The sequence below is a fragment of the Xiphias gladius genome, chromosome 1 (genome assembly GCF_016859285.1).
Source record: "Xiphias gladius isolate SHS-SW01 ecotype Sanya breed wild chromosome 1, ASM1685928v1, whole genome shotgun sequence".
NCBI lineage: Eukaryota > Metazoa > Chordata > Actinopteri > Istiophoriformes > Xiphiidae > Xiphias > Xiphias gladius.
Window position 1 is genome coordinate 33764722 of NC_053400.1, and position 20084 is coordinate 33784805.

The window sequence follows — 20084 nt, forward strand, 5'->3', positions numbered from 1 at the left end:
AAACTAATCTCGCAAGCTGAAAAAACAACAAGTGACACAAACATCAGGAGCCGTTGAAGCAGACCCATCAAACATCTGTATCAGTTTTTTAATCTCGGTGCATCCCTACTGTTAATACATCATGAATGCTCCACTGCTGCCTCCTGATTGGCTGATCACTGTGCTAATCGCATGTTCTGTTTTTCTTTCTTGCACTCTCACCGCTTCCTGCCTGCTCCACCTCTCAACCCATCTGCCGCGCTCCTTTTTTATTTTTCCCGGTGTGTTTCTTTTTTTACGGGAATGACCCTTTACTGGGCTGTGGTGTTCCTCCTGCTGTGGCCTTGCCCTCTCATTGGCTGACCCCGCCGCCCTGTCGAACGGTGCATGACCAATCGCAGCCCAATCGCCGGTTTTTCATCCCGCCCCAGTCCCCAGACCTGTGTCAGTCCCCCAACTGCAGCCCCACCCACTCTCTCGAGGTCCGCCTCAACGGGGTGGGGGTGGGGCCCCGCACGCCCAACTCCTACCAGCCAAAGATGGGGTCTCCCCTCATGCACCCTCGCACCCAGACCCTCCCCGCCAAGCCCAGAATGTCTGAGAAGCCCCTGCAGACCACCAGGTCCAACCCGCTCCCCAACTCAGCCCAGACCCCCACAACCCCCAAATCTGAGCCCTCCACGCCCAGCCAGCCTCTGGCTCCCTGCATCCCCAACAGCCCCCGGGTGAGACGCCACCCTCCCCTGACCGTCCCCCCCAAGCTCTCCATCCCTCTCTCCCCCGTGCCTCCCATGTCGCCCCTCCGTCGCCACCACCTCCACCCTGACCACAACGGCAAATCTGTCCCCATCACGCAGGTGACCCCTCACCCCTCCCCAAGAGGGAGCCCTCTCCCCACCCCCAAAGGCACCCCGGTGCACACGCCCAAGGACAGCCCGGCTGGCACGCCGCCCAGCCCGACGCCCCCGCCCAGCCCCTCCATCGGAGGCATGCCGTGGAGAACACGCCTCAACTCCATCAAGAACAGCTTCCTGGGCTCGCCGCGCTTCCACCGCAGGAAAATGCAAGGTAAGGGGGGGGGGGGATTAAATGAGACTCGTGTTTATGATCATCATTGGTATGATAATCGATTCAGCACCGTGTGTGTTTAGGCAGCTAACTGCATTCTTGTAGCTCAGGGGAATAAATACAAATCGTGGCTGTCTTCAGCTCCGGTTCGGCTGCCGCAGCCTTATCGCGAGGAGCGGCAGCCTCCGGCCATGTCACGTGCAGGATAACGATCTCATTACTGCAAGTGGGAAATTGACCCTTTTCTTTGCTTTAGTTCAGGTTGTTTTCTTATAGCTACTTTGACAGCGCCGTGAAATCCTTCCAGGCGAACGGAACCAAGCCACGATTTGGTTTTTATTGAGTCTAGAATAAACAGCGGAAACACAAGACCGACAGAAGGGTCCTTATGACCAAATGCAAGTCAGGACCCCAGGAGCTCTATGTAGGTACGAGATCACACTGCACCTACGTCACTCTGTGACCTCTGACCCCTGTTTGCATCCACAGTTCCCACCCAGGAGGACATGTCCAGTCTCACCCCGGACTCTTCTCCAGAGTGAGTAACGCGGCAACGCATCTCACCAGACTCGTGCTTTGAAAATGTCGTTTTAACGTGAACAGGGGAGAAACTGATGTGCTTGTCAGAGGAAGCCGTGTTTATTACGACACGTATTTTATGTTGCTCGCATATAATCCAGCGCACACGTTTTAAAATGTCAACTAAAATCACGGCGTGCATTACTGCAGCAGGCTACGTGGCTGTGACTCGTGCCGCGGTGGGATTTGTGGGAGGAACAAAGTCTCATTTCACCACCTCGTGGCCCCGGGGGTGCGTTTAAGGTTCGGTTAAACGCCTGATACGCAGCTCCTGCTTCAGGTCGGGGCTGACCAGTGGGCCTACTCCCGCTGCTGTAGACACGCAGGTGACGCAGTTTTGTTAGTGTCCGGCCTATCGCGGGTTCTGTATGAACATCATTCTACAAACTTACATACCAAGCGTAAGGTGTTCCCACCGCCACCTCCCCTGCGCCAAATATCTGGTGTCCAACTTTAACGCTGGATTGTTCAAACATTAAAGGGCGAAACACAGGAGCGGAAGTGTCTTTATGTTTGGGTGATATTTAAGCGCTGCCATTGAACCGGCTTCCGCTGACGGGTTAAGTTCTGGTCTAAATGTTTAGGGTCTTTCAAATTAAAATTTGACTGAATTAACAGGTAACATACAACTTTGGTCCTCAACGCTGTCAATAAGGAGTCAAGTGATAAAGGTGGAATTATTTTAAATCATTCATCTGGGTTGAGATCCAGGCTTTTTCTTCTTCTTATACACTGAACACCCCAGGCAGCAACTACAGCACATGTACAGCAGACTTAGCATGACTTTTCTACCTTGGTTTTTTCTGAGCGTGGACAGAAGCTGCACCGGTAAAAGAAAACACCAACTCTTTACACTTCCTCCCCTTCCACCACGTTATCTGTCAGGCTAAAATAAATCTGCCTCCGATGTACGCGGCTGTTGCATTTGTTCTGAGTCCTGTTGTGTGTCCGGCTTCAGTGGTAACCTCAGCGCGTCTCCTCCTTGCAGACTGGCTAAGAAGTCCTGGTTCGGAAACTTCATCAACCTGGAGAAAGAGGAGCAGATCTTCATAGTGATCAGAGACAAACCTCTCAGCTCCATAAAGGCCGACATCGTCCACGCCTTCCTCTCCGTGAGCTTCTCCTTCTTTGTCCCCCTCCGCCGTCTGGAGGACAGGAGCCAGCTCAGGCTGTCTCCTGGCCCCTCCGTCCCCTGTCTGTTCCCGTTTTCCACTTCTGTCCACAACACACTTCACTGGCTCCACAGTTTGACACCAGCACGGTGTTTTGAGCATAGAGCTGAACGTTTTGATGGAGAAAAAAAAAAAATGATTGAGGTAACCCCACACCAGAGTCTGGTGACTGCGTCTCGTCAGTTGTCTTCCTTAATTAGAAAAGTCAGGATGTCACTGTCTTCAGGTTGAGTTCAGTTTTCCCTCCCAAACAGTGACGAGCTCACACATCCCTATTCTCTGGCGCCGGCAGAAGAAGAAAGACTCTTCTTAATCTTTTTTTAGATGTTAGACTCAGAAGACTTAGAACAGTTTTTAAGATGACGTGCGTTTTTTTTTGTTGCTTTTTTTTCCTGTGAGAACATTTACTGTGTAATCTGTGTGAAGTATTTGTCCTGTGTCCCCTCTGGAGCAGAAGGAGTGGAGACGTTGACGTTTGCCGGTCTGAGAGCGTCCTGTGACTGAACCTAGTGGTCGGTGTAGCGCGGGTTTTAACCGTTCTGCTTTTGGCCTCTAGCCGACGAAAGCATCGCTCGTCTGTCGTCTGTGTGACGGCGACAGTCCTGATGCTTCTCCAGAGAACTTTTATTCTTCCCTTTAATTACAGAAAGAATAAAAACCGTAAAGTTTGGCGACTGAAGTTGGGCTGAAACTGCGCAGTCAGAGGAAGTGTTTTCATGTTGTGTTAGAGGGACGTGTGCAGCAGACAGACGACTGTTCACGGCTCGTTGACGTGTTCAAATGTACCTCAACCCACAAACCGTCTCCTGCTGCTGCTGCTGTCTCTCTCTCTTCTCCTCTCTCTCTGTCTCTCTCTCTCTCTCTCTCTTCTCCTCTAACTGTCTCTCTCCCTTCTCCTCTAACTGTCTGTCTCTCTCTTCTCCTCTGTCTGTCTCTCTCTTCTTCCTGCCAACTGTCTCCCTCTCTCTCTCTCTCTCTCTCCCTCCCTCTCTTCTCCTCTGTCTGTCTCTTTTCTGTCCTCTGTCTGTCTCTCTCTCTCTCCTCCTCTGTCTCTCTCTCTCTCCTCCTCTGTCTGTCTCTCTCTCTCTCCTCCTCTGTCTGTCTCTCTCTCTCTTCTCCTCTAACTGTCTGTCTCTCTCTCCTCCTCTGTCTCTCCCTCTCTTCTCCTCCTCTAACCGTCTTCCTCTAACCGTCTCTCTCTCCCTCTCTCTTCTCCTCTAACTGTCTCTCTCTCTCTTCTCCTCTAACTGTCTCTCTCTCTCTCCTCCTCTGTCTGTCTCCCTCTCCCTTCTCCTCCTCTGTCTCTCCCTCTCTTCTCCTCCTCTGTCTCTCCCTCTCTTCTCCTCCTCTAACTGTCTCTCTCTCCCTCTCTCTCTTCTCCTCTGTCTGTCTCTCTCTCTTCTCCTCCTCTGTCTCTCTCTCTCTTCTCCTCCTCTGTCTCCCTCTCCCTTCTCCTCCTCTGTCTCCCTCTCTCCTTCTCCTCTAACTGTCTCCCTCTCTCTTCTCCTCCTCTAACTGTCTCCCTCTCCCTTCTCCTCTAACTGTCTCCCTCTCTCTCCTCCTCTAACTGTCTCTCTCTCTCTTCTCCTCCTGTCTGTCTGTCTCTCTCTCTCTCTTCTCCTCTAACTGTCTCTCTCTCTCTCTCCTCTGTCTGTCTGTCTCTCTCTCTCTCTCTCTCTCTCTCTCCTCCTCTGTCTGTCTCTCTCTCTCTCTCTCCTCCTCTGTCTGTCTCTCTCTCTCTCTCTCCTCCTCTGTCTCCCTCTCCGTTCTCCTCTAACTGTCTCTCTCTTCTCCTCTAACTGTCTCCCTCCCTCAGATCCCCAGTCTGAGCCACAGCGTCATCTCTCAGACCAGTTTCCGGGCGGAGTACAAGTCCACAGCCGGGCCGACAGTTTTCCAGAAACCGGTGAAGTTCCAGGTGGACATCACCTACACCGAGAGCACCAGTGCCACCAAGGAGAACGGCATCTACTCCGTCACCTTCACCCTGCTCTCAGGTAAACACACCACGCGGTACAGGTCCAGTCCCAAACGTGCCACACCCTCACGTTCCATCACAGACCGGCGGAGGTGAAACCTGAACGTTTCCTCAGAAGTCCAAGTAACTCTGGCTGAACCCATGAGTCAATGAATCAATTAGTTGATGTACAGAAGATCAGTTGACAACAATTTGAAAATCGATTACTCGTTTACTAATCGAGTACAAAAGCCATTGACGTGACCCGTTTCCAGCTTCTCCGATTTTCTCCGTCTTTAGGTTCCGGACTGTCGCTCTGACAAAACAGACCATTTGAGGTGCGACCGTGTTGTGAGGCAGCGGGAACTTTTCCAGCTACTTACCACCGCAACACCTCGCTCTTTTTTTTTTCCTGTTGCTGAGCTTTAGAGGTGCTGATTGGCAGACAGAGCCCGGCTCTCCGTTTCCCCGTTCTTCAGTCTTTATGCTAAGCTACGCTAACCGTCTCCTGGTTCCAGTTTCACGTTCGACAGACGGATACGAGCGGGGCACCGAACTTCTCGTCTAACTCCCAGAAAAAAAGTGGATGAGCTAATTTTACAAAATGTCCAACTCTGCTTTTAATGGCCGTTTCCAAAAAGCCTGTTTTCAATCCAAAGACTGAGAACGGGTTTTTAAATCGGAACTTTGTTTCTCTTTCTTTCCTCTCCCATGAATCGTCTCACGGCCCCTCTGGTGATTTATTTGGTGACCCTCTGGAGGGGGCCCACCCCTAGGTTGGGAACCGCTGGACTGTATCAGGGTTTCCGCTGGTTCCCCAAGTTAAATTTCAGGCTTTAGAAGATCGTTTCAATACCACACAGACTTAAATTTAATGATGATCACACCTGTCAAAGCATGAAAGTACGACAGAAAAGCGGAGAGGACGATTTGGACTAGAATTCTTTTTTATTATTATTATTATATCACATTTTTCATTACTTTGCAGCAGTATATGATAGAATTAATGACAATCGTGTGGCCCGGACACCGATAAGCAGCAGAAAATGGATGAATTCAGCGAAGTTCGTTGAAATTTCTCTTAAATCTCGTCCATTCTGAGCTGAGGGTCTTCGTCCCGCAGCAGCAGCAGCAGCGTTTGACTGAAACGGCTGCAGCTCGATCCACCGTGAGCTCAGAGGTGGAGAACGTCTCCTGACGGCTGCAATCACAGCTGCCGAGAGACGAGACGTGAGGCTTCTCGTCCTTACATTGGAGACTTCCTTTAACCTTTCCAACCTGCAGAAACTATGGCGTAGTTACCACTAGCTCCACCTCCAGCAACCTGCCGTTTACAGGTTTAATCTAATAACGTCACATCTCAGCCGCAGCCACTGGTGGAGTCTCACTTCCGAGGTACTTGTGCTTTCGCTGGGTATTTTGGGTCTTATGCCGTCGTCAGGTACCGAGTCCTTGTCGTACGATGACGAAGCTCCGTCGCTTTCTCACCAGGTCCCAGCCGACGTTTCAAGCGTGTGGTGGAGACCATCCAGGCCCAGCTGCTCAGCTCCAACGACCAGCCCGGCATCCAGTCCCAGATGTCTGGTAAGTGCAGTCCCTCGCCACCGGCCCTCGACCTTGCCTTTACCCCCAGCCCTCCTCCTCCTCCTCCTCCTCCTCCTCACAGCCTATCCCCCTCCCGGCATCCTGGCACTCCCCACCCGCGGCCCACCTCAGCCGGGACCGGCTCGGCTCGGCTCGGCTCGGCGCACTGCTTTTGGCGCACGGCATCTCCACGTGCATGTCCCTGCCACATACCATGGCGCGCACACAGACACAAACACACACGGTGCGTGGGCTTACGCCATTCACCGAGCTCCAGATGTGCATTCGCAGGGCCGATTATTGCCACTCGTCCGTCCCCCGCGGACAGCAGCCGGGCCCTCAGCGGAAAACACGGGCTCAAGGATGTCGACACGACCGTACGCGTGTGGAGTAGCAGTTGCGCTGGTGCATGCGTGCGTTTGTCTGATGGAGGGAGAAAGGCATCTACCTCAGTTACATTAAACGTCGAAGCCCGGCTGCCGTCCAGTCTGAGGCTACAGGCCAGAAACAATCCCACGCGTTCTCTGAACTCTTTAATTGGATATTTTGGGGGCTGCCTGTAAACAGACGGATGGATTTTTTAAAAAAATAAAAAACTGTGTGTTCCCCACTCGTCCTGGTTAGTGTGACGCTAGTTGTCCTGTTGTTGTATGTGGTTATTTACTTGATAATGGTCCCCTCTGGTGGTGAAGCGGAGTAACTACAACCCGTCCACACACAGCCGCCTTTAGGATACAGGCATGTCACTGGGAGAAAACCAGTCACCTGCAGCGTACTGGTTTCTAAGGCCCCCCCCCCTCACATAAGCAGCGGTGATACTGGTGCACAGACTTTAAGTCCTGGTCTCTGATCCCCCAGAAAGACAGTGGCTCTAAAACAGCAAATACAGCAGCAAATGTACTGCAAAAAAAAAAAAAAAAAAAAAAAAAAAAATCCCATTTTAGCAAGTGATTCTTGTTTAACCGTGAAGTCTCATTTTCTTTAAGAAAGTGAAAAAGATCATTTAACCCCCACCGGCGGCGCTGGGGGCAGCAGCCAGTGGGTGGTGGAGGATATTTCAGCCTAGTTGCTAATGTGTCAAACAGCAACACCTGGAGACGTGTAGACTTTATATACTGTGTATCCCCACGTCTAGTTTATCAGGCAGCTGCTTCATTACGTGTGGAAAGGATGAAGTGTGTTTCATGTGAAGGCAGTGGTGGGACGTTGACGTAAGGTTAACCCATGACTGCTTGACTCGTCTTCCATCTAAAGTTTACCTTACAAATAGATTTCAGCTTTTCAATACTTCATGTCCGGTAGATGAGTTTAACTATAACACGGGAGAAACAGATCGTCATTATATCTCTGGCGAAGCGTGACGGAGAGGAGCAGACCCCAGAAAGAGGACTGACAACAACCAGTCCTCTCTGTGATGCCTAACCATAACCTAAACCTGAGCAGGGCGGGAGACCAGACCTTCACACTAGACCTGCGCTATGTAGTTCAGCAGTCCGGCTTCGGCTCGTGAGCAGAAAGCTCGCTAAGCCCCCCAGCCCCAACCCCCCAACCCCACCCCCGCCAGCTGCTGTTCATTTTTGTTTTGCAAACCACCGGCTGGCTGGATGATCTCCAACTACGGGACTCTTCCATTCAGCTGACGTCCAAAAAATCCAAACCGTCGCTTCAGCACAACGAACCAGTAGCACCAGTCTGGCCAGTCACCGCCACAGATGGGAACTGTCATCAGGCACTTTATGCACAACCTCAGTCACCCCCGCCATGTCGATGTGCCAATAACCCACATGTGTACCTGCCGATCTGTCTATCGCTCTATCTGTCCATCTTATCTCTCTCTCTCTCTCTGGCCTGCCTCTCCATGCCACCCCGCTTCTCGTCATCCACAGCTTTACTCTGACGCCACGTCGGACGGACCTGACCGCTCGCATGCTGAATGAAATGCCGACCCAGAACCATGCACACAACCTGTTTGACAAACCGGCCTCTGGGCTCGGTCGGCGAGTAACGCTGAACATTCAAACTCTGCGTGTGCTGATGGTTCTGGATGAGCTGCCATTCACACACAAGTGTGTGTCTGCCTCTCATGGGACTGTTGTACTAAACTGAAAGCATGCTCTATACTGTTTGTCGCAGTGAGAAACTCGGGAGCGAGCAAACAAACGCAGAGCGTGTGACTGTGTTTGCTGATCTCTTCACAATGTGTTCCACAGAACTTACTAAGCACCTGACAGCTCCGCAGACACGTGAACCCGATGACCTTCTGTGTGTGTGTGTGTGTGTGTGTGTGTGTGAGAGTTTGCACATGTGTAGACGGGGGAAGATGGATTTTAAAGAGACGTGTCTGCCACGGTGAATCCTCTGCCCGTTTCCCAGAATCTCCTCGCTAAAATATCTTGTGGAATTTTTCCTGTCGACTCATAAAGCATCTAGCTAGTAGCTGAAGCAGCAGCCCAAATCCAGCGGCTCAGTTACCAGACTTGTGGTGATTGATGTGCCTTGATACCATTTTCTGATACTGGCCCGGCGTTGGCCCAGATGCTGCTGTCTATCTGGATTTTAACTCCGAGTCAAAGATCCAGCTCGGACCTGGGACCGGCTGTTGCTGGGCCAGAAGCCAGAAACCAGAAGCCCTACAGTTTTTAGTGGAAGCTACTTAATGAATCGCCATTAAGACTAATGGAGCCTAATTAATGCTGACGATCTGTAGGTGCAACCCGAAATATTGATTATTGATTGATATTGATTTTGGTGACATTGAAATAACAGCTGGAACAAACTGACTTTTACACCTGATTGTTCACAAACTATCTGGAACTCCTGATTCACAACTGTGAGAGGAACGAGCTAAAAATACGGATTTGATCTGTAAGAAAAGTTGAAGCCGCACTGTCCTGGATTTAACGAGCTGCGATCAGCTGATCGTTTCCCCGGAGAGGAGTCTCCAGTCCGTTGATCTCTCTACAGCCGCCAGTGAGCTGTGTCTCTGGAGAAGCTACAGAGCGATGCGTCTTTTCAGTCACAAACGGTCTTTGGCTGAGTCCAGTCAGCGACTGAAGTTTCACTAAACCCATTAGCTACAGCGGATATGATAAGATTTTAACCAGAGAGCAACGGTCATCGCCGGCTAGAAATGAGAAGCTGCTACTGCTACCCGACTGCTTCCTAGGTCAGTCTTTGCTATTAAAAATAAATATAATCATAATGATAATGGTAAGAGTAGGAGATAAAAGGTTCCATAAGAGTATCGTCAGTGCCGAAGCTCAACGAATCTGGCTTCTCTGCCAGCCGAGAACTGGACCCAAACTGGAACCGGCTATCGGAACCCAACCCTGAATGTGCCAAACAGTTCGGTAGCAGCCAGCAGTCGTTGACAGTCGGTGTCCCCGGTTCAGATGACAAACGTTCCTGCTGGCAGATTGTATCGGCTGTAGCGAATAAAATAACTTGTCAAAAGGCCAAGATGAGACGTGGCCGCCGTCTGGTTGTTGTGCTCTTTGAAGCCGGCGTCTGTGCTCAGCCAAAGATCTTTTGTGAAAGGTAAATGAAGCATGACCCCGTGACCCTGAATGGACCACATGGAATGGGGCTTTTATAGCTCAACAAAGCCAACACAGTGACGAGTCTGCTCCGTTGAAACGACCAGCTGATCCTGTCGCATCAGTTTCGGGACTCTGAGCCTGCACCTAGAAGGACTTCTACAGGCCACTTACGAGATAACAGATTCATCTTGTGGATAAAACAGGACACCTGTAATGCTTGAGAATTCAAATATAACTCTCATGCGCTAACAGCAGGAGCTCATCCACTTTCACCAAAAGTCTTTTTGACATTCCACCTTACGCAGCACATCTGGCCTGCAACTACTGAATAGAACCTACTGTAAACGAGTCTTTAAACATGAAGGTCGTCCGTCAGTGGGTCAGCATGAGATGCTACGTTGGTAAATTTTCATCTTTGACCCGTAGACAAATCTGTCAGACCTAAAAACAACAACAACGATTGAAGCATAGAAAATGTAAGATGTAGGAGAGAAGGGAATCTCTCAAGCTACAATTCAACACAAAAACCGGGAATAAGTCCAAGGAGAGAGAGAGGAAACTCTGGGAAATGGGCTGAACATTCAAGTGTCCGGAGTTTAAACTTGTACCGAGTAGAAGTTCAGCGTATTAGTCAGTGTGCTGCTGCTGTTTGGCGTCAGCCGACTGCAGATGAAGCGCAGGGGCCTCAGTGAGTCGGTGGGTGTTTCTGACACTGTCCTCTGCTCTCAGATGGCTCTCAGCGCTCAAGTTCTTTGCCCAGTAAATCCTCCAAGCGCGGTAAGACCCGGAGCAACCACGAGCTCCCGGCGAAAACACCTTAACTCTGGCTTTTAACACACACTGGCAACGTCCTGGAGGCTGTCACCAACACACCCTGTTTGCACTAACACGTGTGTGTATATGTGTGTGTGTGAACTGCAAAAATTGTATGTTCATCTTAACAAGTCATTTCAAAGTGAAAAACAATCTACTGTTCTACTTCTTTCCTTGGGAATTCCCTGTTCTCCGTCCTATTCTCTTTGCAGAAAAATAGACAGTTGAGAGAAAACTGACACGACCAAGACTAAAGACGCACCAGCAGACCCTCGAGGCTGCAGTGTCTCTGTCCTTCAGAACAAAGTGTAGGACAGGAAGACACAACGTACGTACGGTCTTGATGATCTAGGATTCTTAGAGGAGCCAAAATTGTAAAGTTTGTTCTGAGGGGTTGCGCCAGAGATCTAGAGGTCTAGAGATCTAGAGGTCTTGTCCTCGTCTTCGAGAGCTACGGTTGTCAGCAAAACTTTGAGCACCCCTGGGTAAATGACATTTTGTCGATTTTTGAAAATGAAAAGTAGTAAATACCCTCCCTGCAGCAAACAGACATTAAAAATGAGTCTTCCTTCAAATGTTAATACTCTGTTACTTTTTATGTCATGAACATGATTTGCCCGGTGGAGCCCAAACTCTTGCGTGCGCACGAATGCCGTCGTGAAAAGCTGTAATTTGTCGCTCTGATTCACCCATTAAACGGTGAAGGTTCGCAGAAACGTCTCCGCACAGAGGAGGGTGGGTGGGGTAATAACTACAGGTCGTTCAGTCGCGCACACCTCCCAAACCTCAGGGTCAGGCGAGCCGATTGGTTGGACCTACTGCTGTCGGGAGGAGACGGACAAGTAAAGGAAAAAAATTGTTGCGTTAAGACTTTCTTGATCCCCAAGGTGAGGGGAGGTTTTAGCGTGTTTTCATTGTTGGTGAATCTTCTGATTATTTCCTCAATGTATCGCTTGGTCAGAAAAATGTAAAAAAAATAGAAAAATAATACGCATCCAACTTTCCCATAAAATGGACTAAGAGTAAAAGCCCAAGATATTCAATGTGAATTCAATGGAGAAGTCGAAATGAGGACATTTTTTGACATTTTTGCTTGAAAAATGACTTAAAACAATTAATCTATTATAAAAATAGTCCCTAGTCAATTTTCTTTTATTTGTCGTTTGACTAAACACTTTGTTCACAACAGGACAAGAAAAGCAGACTCATCTAAATAATAATCCTCCATCAACCTAAATACAGTATTTCCCTGATTTAGTTGTTGGCCTCGCTGACCTGCTGCTGAGCAGCAGCATCTTATTTCAGTAAGTTTTTCTAAGGGTAGACTAAGTGGCTTGATAAGATGGATGTATTTCATTGTGTGTGTGTGTGTGTGGCTCTTAACTGACCTCAGTAACTCTTTGCATGGTGATGCTTGGTACTGGGTTGCCCCCCCCCCTCCAAAAAAAAATAAAATAAATAAATAACTTTCCATGTTTGAAATCACTGGAGCAAATTATCAGACACCACCAATGCACCTTTCACTGTGTTGTTGAAGAGGAATAATGGTAAGTTACTGAATAACGAGCCTCTGAAGTGCACATTTATTACTGTTCATCAGCAACAAATCAGTAGGAATGAGATGTTTAATCACTGAGGGGACACGCTGTTTGAAGACTAACCCTGGCAATGATAAGTGACTGTGTATTAATGTGTGTACTGTGCTGTATTGTTGCATGTTTGGACTCACTCACGACTGATTTAAAGCACCTACCAAAGAGCCTTTGTCCGAACAGATGGGTGTTGTTGTGATGGGTGTTGATATGTCGGAGAGTTACCAGGAGCTTTGGAAGACTTTCACACAGAGAAAACAGCCCAGTGGAAATCTGGAGAAGAGAGCACAAAGTCTGAAATGCGGAATGCGAGTGAGCAGAGCCTGCGTTAAAAAGTAGAGTCGGTAAAAGTTAAACAAACAGTGAGCTAATTACCAATATTAACAGAAACATTGGGAGGTTAGTAACAGGAGCCTGGATGTAGCAAAAAAGGAGAAACTTAAGGATTTTAACTAAGGACTTTGTTTTTCCTCGTCTCTGTACATTCAAGCAAAGTCATACAGCTTCAGGTTAAGACTGAATGTTTGGCTCGAGGGGAACATTTTTAATGTTCGTACCGTCTTCAGCGGGTCCACATTCATTCCTGTCTTTCCATTTACCTCACGTGCAACCAGCTTCTAAAACACGCTTTGCATTCAGTCTGCACAGACTTTAACCAACCAAACTTTGCTGTTTACATTTAACATTTCAGGCAAATAACTTCCTCAGGAAAATAAAATAATTGCAAGCTAATGGTGGTTTGCTAATCAGGCAGGATCACTGGCATCAAAACAATTATAAAAAGAGAGTTGATGATTGATTTTTCAGCTGATGTTGGGTGTATTTGACAGAATATAAAAACATCGAGATACAAGGGTTACTGTTTGTTCCCTCAAAAGATGTCCTAAATTTGACGGACAGAAGACCTTCTCTTGTCTGCTGTAGCCGGTAACGGTAGGTCTAAGTTGTTCTAGTTTGTGATTGCGGACTGTCTGATGCTCATACGGGTCCAGGTTGTGTTAATGGAATTAATTATATCATTAGGATTTTTTTTTTTTTTAAATAATGCTGGGAAGTTCTGCAGAAATAGTGCTATGAAATGGCTCGAGCACATGTCGTCCCCAATGCTTTTCCATCAGTTTTTTTACTTCTGAGAAACAGGCACTGAATTGTATTCTGTGCGTTATGTAAGAAGTCTGCACAAACCATGTGACAGGTTTCCCTCTGAGCTAAAAATCTAAATAAAAACTTCTCCGCAAACAGCAGGTTTGAAGCTAACGGCTGAAGCCAGTTTCCATTTTCCACAAGTCACAGGCCTTTATCATTTAAATCCGATTTGCTGCGTGAAGGTCAAAGTGCCTCCTGCTGGCAGCTCCTCCTCTCTGGTACTGAACGACACCTGAAACGTCTTCCAGTGCTCCTGGTGGTTGTCCACCCGGCAGGGGAAACCGAGACTCTGAAGCCAACACTGTCCTCGCGTTGATCCCGATACACAGTAAATTCTAAAGTGTTTTGGTGGGTGACATTACCTCACCTGTGCTGGCTCCTTTTGGCGCCGGCGCCTTTCCTTCCTCTGGCCTGAACGAGCCTACGACTCCCTGTCCGCTTTTCCTGGCTGAAGAGTCTCCTTTTCTCCAGCTCCTCCACTCCTCTCGTCCCTCCATCACCACCTCCTCTTCTCCTCTCGTTAACCCCATTGCTCATCTGTTGTTTGTTCTCTCTCTCTCTCTCTCTCTGTTTTTTTCTTTTCTTCCCATCTGTGTAGGCAGCCCGTTGAGTAACTTCTTTGACGTAATTAAACAGCTTTTTTCAGACGAGAAGAACATCCAAGCGTCCCACTCCCCCGGCTCCCCTGCCACGCCTAGCTCCCCCGCCAAGCATGCCCCCGGCAGCAAGCCCAACCAGCCCCCGCCCAATGACTCTAAATCCCCCCCTGGCAAAGACAAAACAAAGATGGCCGCCAGCAACAGGACGCAGGAACAACCTTAAGGAGCGGTAGCTGTGCATGAGTAGACGAAAAGCGGTTATCAGGTCACTAAACAAGAGAACCACAGAGAAGAGCTGCTAACTTGACCCTTTAGTTAGGAGTGAAAACTAAAAAATTAGAGACCTACTTTTTGCCTATAAATTTTGTACCGTATAATGGGAATGGCTCTTTCAGTTTAAAAGTTTATCAGTATTTTACAGTAAGTAGCAAATGTAGCTTTGTCGTCCCTACCTTCTGTCCCTCTCTGTGTCCTCGGGGGTCTTTCAGTGGGTGTGTGTCCTCCTCACATGTGTGATGGCTTGACTTGTCTCTGCCACCAGGGATCATCCATAATAACTATTAACCTCGGCGGCTCTTCGAGACCAGCCACCACCAAGAGAGTCCGAAACTGAAGAAAAGACAGACGACCCCCTTCCTTCCCGCCCCCCCCTCCCACTTCACCAACCCCCCTCCCCTCCCTCTTCGAGCCCTTTCTCCGACCGCATCAGTAGAGTCCACTTGGCCCCGCCAAACCAAACAGAGCGACACCTCAGAAGAGTTGTAAAAAGAAAAAAAAGCCTTAAGACAGTGATGTTTGTCAGTCTACACACACACATCCCCTTCTCCTCCTTTGTCTTTCTTCTATTTCTCCCTCATGTACATAAAAACATACACTGTATCTACTCCTCCACACAAACATGACTTCTCCGCGGGATGTAATGACTTGCACACGCTGACAAAACAGGAACAGGAAGCAGGAGCAGTGGAAGGAAGTGGAGACGGACGGATGGACGAACGCTGGCTGGATTGTAATTCTTTTTAACGTCGTCTTTCTTTGTGAGCGGCAGGATTCTTGAACTCGCTCTGGCGTTTCCGTAAGAAGGGGGTTCTTGCAGTCTAAAGGTTACCCATAAAAGTATGTCGGGGCAGGGGGGATGGGGGGGTGATACTACATAAATGAATGATCTATTCTGTTGTACAGACTAAATAATGTTCCCTATGTACAAAAAGTGTAGTAGTGACATTACGTATAAACAGTTGTGTTGCCATATTTTGTTTTGTATTCCTGCATAGGCCCGGTCACACCAGCATTTTACAAACAGCAGCGAAACCTGTTCATTTCATTGGAATTCCCCTGATTAGCGGATTCACGCGTGTGCGTGTGTGTGCGTGTGTGTGTGTGTGTGTGTGTGTGTGGGGGTCGTTGACCAATAACATCTTGACAGAGCTGCTCTTTGAGTCAACTTAGCTGGCAGCTTTATCCACAAAAATGTCTTTTGAATAAAAACTGAATCAGAGTTGCAACTAATTAGTCGATCGACAGAAACTATTTTGATAATCGATTCATCCTTTTGAGCAAAAACTCCAAACGTTATCAGGTTCCAGCTTCTCAAATGTGACATTTTGCTGATTTTCTTCGCCGTACATGACAGTAAAGGGAATATTTCATTTTCTTTTGGATAAACAGTTTGAAGATGTCACTGTGAGTGACTGTGAATGCCATTTTTTTTTAACGATTAATTGATTGATAATGAAAACAACAGTCAGTTGCAGCTCTACTGTGAACTTACTGTCCTGTTATGAAGCCTGCTAACTTTCAGAGCTTCTTTTCACTCTTCAGTAACTTTCTGGACTGGATAGCACGTCATAGGTTAGCTCGGCCGCTACAGTGCCTCACCCACTGGGCCTGAGAGTAGTCGCTAGAACCTCACATTTCTGGTGTGACCGGGCCTTAGCGATGAAACGTCTCCTTTTGCACTTTTGACCAGTGAAATAGATTTGGGTTCAATTACACCACATCATTTTTTTTATATTATTTTGTTGCTGTTGTTGTTGTTCAGGTTCCTTTGTATTATCTGCAGGTTTCAGACAATATTGAACTGCTGTGTATATTTTTGTACTTTATTGTATTTTGTCATTTTTTTGTTATTAATTTATTCTCAGTTATTTATATGAAAGATGTAGAGAATGTTTCTAAACGTCAAATTATTTAAGGATATTTTTGTCATGTTTAAGTTATTTGATCATCAAGAAATCTCGAAGCATTTGTGAGCGTTGGTTCCTTTTCCCGGCTTTTGACAAGAAAAACCTTGTAATATACGTTTGGAAAATGATTTACCGTAATTTAAGAATGTAGACTTAGCCTCTAGGAGAGGAACGAACCCTTTGTTGATAACTGTCGGCTCCTTCTTGCCCCCGTGTGTATGCTGACTCAGATCTCACCAAACACTCATTCTGTAAATAAGCCGAGTTTACTGACAAGCTTATTTAAAAAACCAAGGGGATTCCTATTCTTAGCTTTGACCTCGTACGGTTGTTTGCATGTTTGGCATTCGTCTTTTCTTTGCATGTCGTCGTTGGAATTGTTCTCCCGTTCCCTTTTTCTCTCCACTTATTTATGTTCTTTATGTGCATATGTTTTCATTTGCCTTTGCCTATTTTTTCGTTTGTTTTTTTTTTTTTTTTTAAGTTTTATTTCCTTCGCCGTCCTCTTGCCCTCTTCCTCCTCTTTGATAACTGTGCGCACACAGTAACCATGCAATGCATCCTCCTTACTCATTCTCTCAAAGAGGGGCCTCGCTGGCGATCGGGTCGCTCACTCAGACCAGCTGGGTGGGTGCTGGGTTATCAGAGAGAAAAATTAAAGCAATACCTTTCATTATTGGCTTTCCTCTTTTTCTACTGTGGGAATCCAGAGCACACAGAACGGACTCGGAGCACGGAGCGCTACTACTGAGCAGGATAACCACTGGCAATGTAATCCCTTGTGATGTTACTGTGAACAACTTCAGTGCTAAAGGAAATAAATCTGTTGACTTTGGAGCTGTTTGTGTGTGACGGTCGTTTGGTGCGCAATTGAGTGAGTGTTTTTTTTTTTTTTTTTTTAAAACAGCAGTTTGGGTTATTAAGGTGTTTATTCACAAAAATATGTACATATTTTACATATTCCGACTTGATTATCTACATTCAGCTGGAGAGGATTTACATTTACCTTGTAAGTTTATTGTATAAATCCCATTAGACTGCTGCAGGTAGCTCTACCTGCAGCAGCATATGTCCTGAGCCACTGACTTGCTTTACAAAAACAAAAACAAAGACACATCAGTAGTCATATAAAGTGCATGAAAACGTTTTGGGATGGTGACTCTCCTTAAATTCGGTCAGATGTGTCAGATTCAACAAACCATTTTTAGCTCACACTCTGAAGTATCCAGATTGACACTTTATAAAACACTCCCGCGTACAGCGACTGTCAAACCATAGCTTAGCATTCGTCACTAGACACGGCCGGTCTCATCGCATGCTGAGGCTGTGTGTGTGGAGCTCTGGTAAGAGAACTATGTTGTAGACCTAGAATTGTGGAGCAAAAGAATGAGGAACAGATTAAACGGTCTGTGTCTGTGGGTTTAACGTAAGCCACAACCATTAGCACGCCTAGCATGCCTAGCTAACTAGCTCACTACCTTAGCTCACTAACCTAGCTTTACTTCCAAGGCCAAGAGTTAGCATATCATTAGCGAACTAACTAGTATCACATTATTTTGCGGGCGTTAGGTTAAAAAACAAAACAAAAAAACGCCTCATTCAGGACTGGACTGGATGCAGCTCAGTCCCGCTCTTTATCAGATTTGGGCAGGGGTTAAATTGGGATTTGGGAGGGGGGGCACGTCTAACTAGACTGGGGGGTTGGGTATGGGTGGGGTGGTTTTCATAGGGACTATTTCTTCAGTAGAAAACAGTGCGTCCTGTGGATGAGGATTGTTCAGAGTAACAATTTTCTCTTTTCTCTTTGCATTGAATTTATGGTTCATGAAACACAGAGATATGTTTCCCTGTCCATGGGAAACATATCTTTTCCCTGAGGCAACTACAGTATCTACAGTAACTTACAGGCTTAGCACAATATACGGTGTTTTCATTATGAGGCCGACTACCTGTGGTCTTATTTTTTTTATTTACGGATCAGACTAGTCCCATGCCTGCGTTAAATTGGCTAAACTAATCTAGTCTTCATCACCAAACCTTTTCTCTTGTAAGTATATTGTTCTGTCTTAGCAAGCCCCTGAACAAGGCTGTCACAACAAATACCTAGTAATAATAATACTAGGGATAACTAGCTCTACCCTGCAGTACAACAACAATACTGCTCTTCTGCATGGCTCATCAACGAGCGCCCGTTAGCTGTAGTCTCAGTCTTTTAGCATGAGGTCTTGTGTGTTGGCCCAGTTTACAGGATTACCGTTTTAAAAACGAGTCAGCTCGAAGCACAGTCTTCAGCTTACTCAGAGTTGACGCTAACTAGCTGACTAGCTAACTAGCTGACTAGCTAACTAGCTGACTAGCTACAGCCCAATGAAATCGGATTCCATTTCATTTCAGAGTTAAAAATACGAGTTTAAATTGTTTGGTGAATCTGACAGCGAGTGGAACAAGACAATATCTGTTTCGTGAACTTTTGGTGAGTACTGATGTGCCAGTTTTTGCTCGGTTGTGATGATCATCAGGGTGCGCCGTCTCCCAGATACCAAGTTAACAGGACTCTGACGCTGGTCTTCAAGGGTTATACACACTACATTATACATCTGTCTAACAAGAGCTTTGGTAAAGTTCATGTTTAAATACATTTTTTAAACAAGTGGCCTGAGGTAACATTTTAACAGTTTACTTTTATCTCATTTGGTCCTGACACAAGTGAAACCTCAAAAACTTGAATAATCTATTGCAGTAATGAGGCAATTATTCTACCAGTTTTTAAATCAATCATTTTGTCCTTTATGCCCGTCACAGGTCAAGAGAGCCGAAGGTGACATCTTCAAGTCCATCTGACAGTCAAAGATTTTGAAAAACAGTGGCAGGAAAAACTGCAACCGGAAAAAATAACTTGATCAGTTATCGAAACGCTCTGTGATTCGTTTTCTACATTATGGATCTGGATCACAGCCTCCCGTTGTTCATGTTAATGTTCACTTGTGTCAAGATTAATAAATATTATTAAATCACTTGTTGAAACAGAATGTTTGCAGTCTATTATTCATCTCCCCTAACATTTTCTCCCCAAGGAGACTACGGTAGGAACACAGTATATGGCTACTATTCCCAAACACACATACCAATGTGGCTGAACACAGTCCAGGGTAGTGGAGGCCGCTGCGGTGTTTCTACTCTCGACACGCAGAGTGAAGGGTGTAAAGTCTGCGCACCAGCGCGGCTTCCAGATCGCTCAGAAGGACCGGCAGATCCTGGTCCTGGGTGCCTGTCCCTGGGCAGAGCAGCTCCTGGCCGACCCCGCCCAGCAGCAGGCGGTGGAAGTCCTCCCTGTCCAGGAGCCGATCCATGTTCTGCAGGAAGAATCCTTCACAGAACCTGCAGAGTTCAGCTGCTCCGTGGTGCTGCAGACACAAACGCACGGGGAAGTTTCTGTGAAACCGATTCCATCACTGTGATAAGCTACAGACAGACGAGTATACGGTCAACAGGAATTGAAATGAATAGACTTCGACTGTTTCAGCCAACGACTGCTCCAGAACTTTTGAACTTTTGATTCAAAAAAGGAACAAATCACAACTGCCAAGTGGAATCCATGTATCTCGGAAAATGTCAAAACCACTGCATGGATGGTACAGGTAATGACCTGAACCCAAATCAGAACCAGTTAATAGTCCTACTGGGATATCTGAAATATAATAATAGATCACAAACTTTGGTACGTTTTATTTTAAGGGTAATTTCCTAATAATTTCTGAGGAAGTTTCATGGAAGCAACTATGTAATTTGGTATTAATTACATATAAACTTCTGTGTTGCAAACAAACAGCTGATGACTTCCAGAGGAATTCCCTCTTTTTCCCTGTAATT

The 20084-nt window shown here is 46.9% G+C and overlaps 2 protein-coding genes across 8 annotated transcripts in view; one reads left to right on the forward strand and one right to left on the reverse strand.

Annotated features, from left to right (window-relative positions):
- LOC120789332 (serine/threonine-protein kinase BRSK2-like) overlaps nucleotides 1-14251 on the forward strand; it is a 128620-nt gene extending 114369 nt beyond the window's left edge. The window contains exons 16-22 of the mRNA XM_040125999.1: nucleotides 381-1047; nucleotides 1537-1585; nucleotides 2615-2738; nucleotides 4615-4795; nucleotides 6247-6339; nucleotides 10608-10655; nucleotides 14028-14251. Coding sequence (XP_039981933.1) covers nucleotides 381-1047; nucleotides 1537-1585; nucleotides 2615-2738; nucleotides 4615-4795; nucleotides 6247-6339; nucleotides 10608-10655; nucleotides 14028-14251 — 1386 coding nt within the window. The remainder of the gene's footprint in view (nucleotides 1-380; nucleotides 1048-1536; nucleotides 1586-2614; nucleotides 2739-4614; nucleotides 4796-6246; nucleotides 6340-10607; nucleotides 10656-14027) is intronic.
- Nucleotides 6448-20084, reverse strand: part of LOC120789300 (ankyrin repeat and BTB/POZ domain-containing protein 2-like) — a 37191-nt gene continuing 23554 nt past the window's right edge. For 2 of the 7 annotated variants that reach the window (XM_040125982.1, XM_040125991.1), the window contains 3 exons: nucleotides 19340-19618; nucleotides 12445-12556; nucleotides 6448-6896 (listed from right to left, as the gene is read on the reverse strand). In XM_040125982.1, coding sequence (XP_039981916.1) covers nucleotides 19388-19618 — 231 coding nt within the window. In that variant the 3' untranslated portion in view covers nucleotides 6448-6896; nucleotides 12445-12556; nucleotides 19340-19387. Of the gene's footprint in view, nucleotides 6897-6940; nucleotides 7240-12079; nucleotides 12129-12444; nucleotides 12557-17133; nucleotides 19619-20084 lie in introns of those variants that run through there. The other 5 variants (XM_040125939.1, XM_040125958.1, XM_040125966.1 and 2 more) reach the window with 5 other exon arrangements.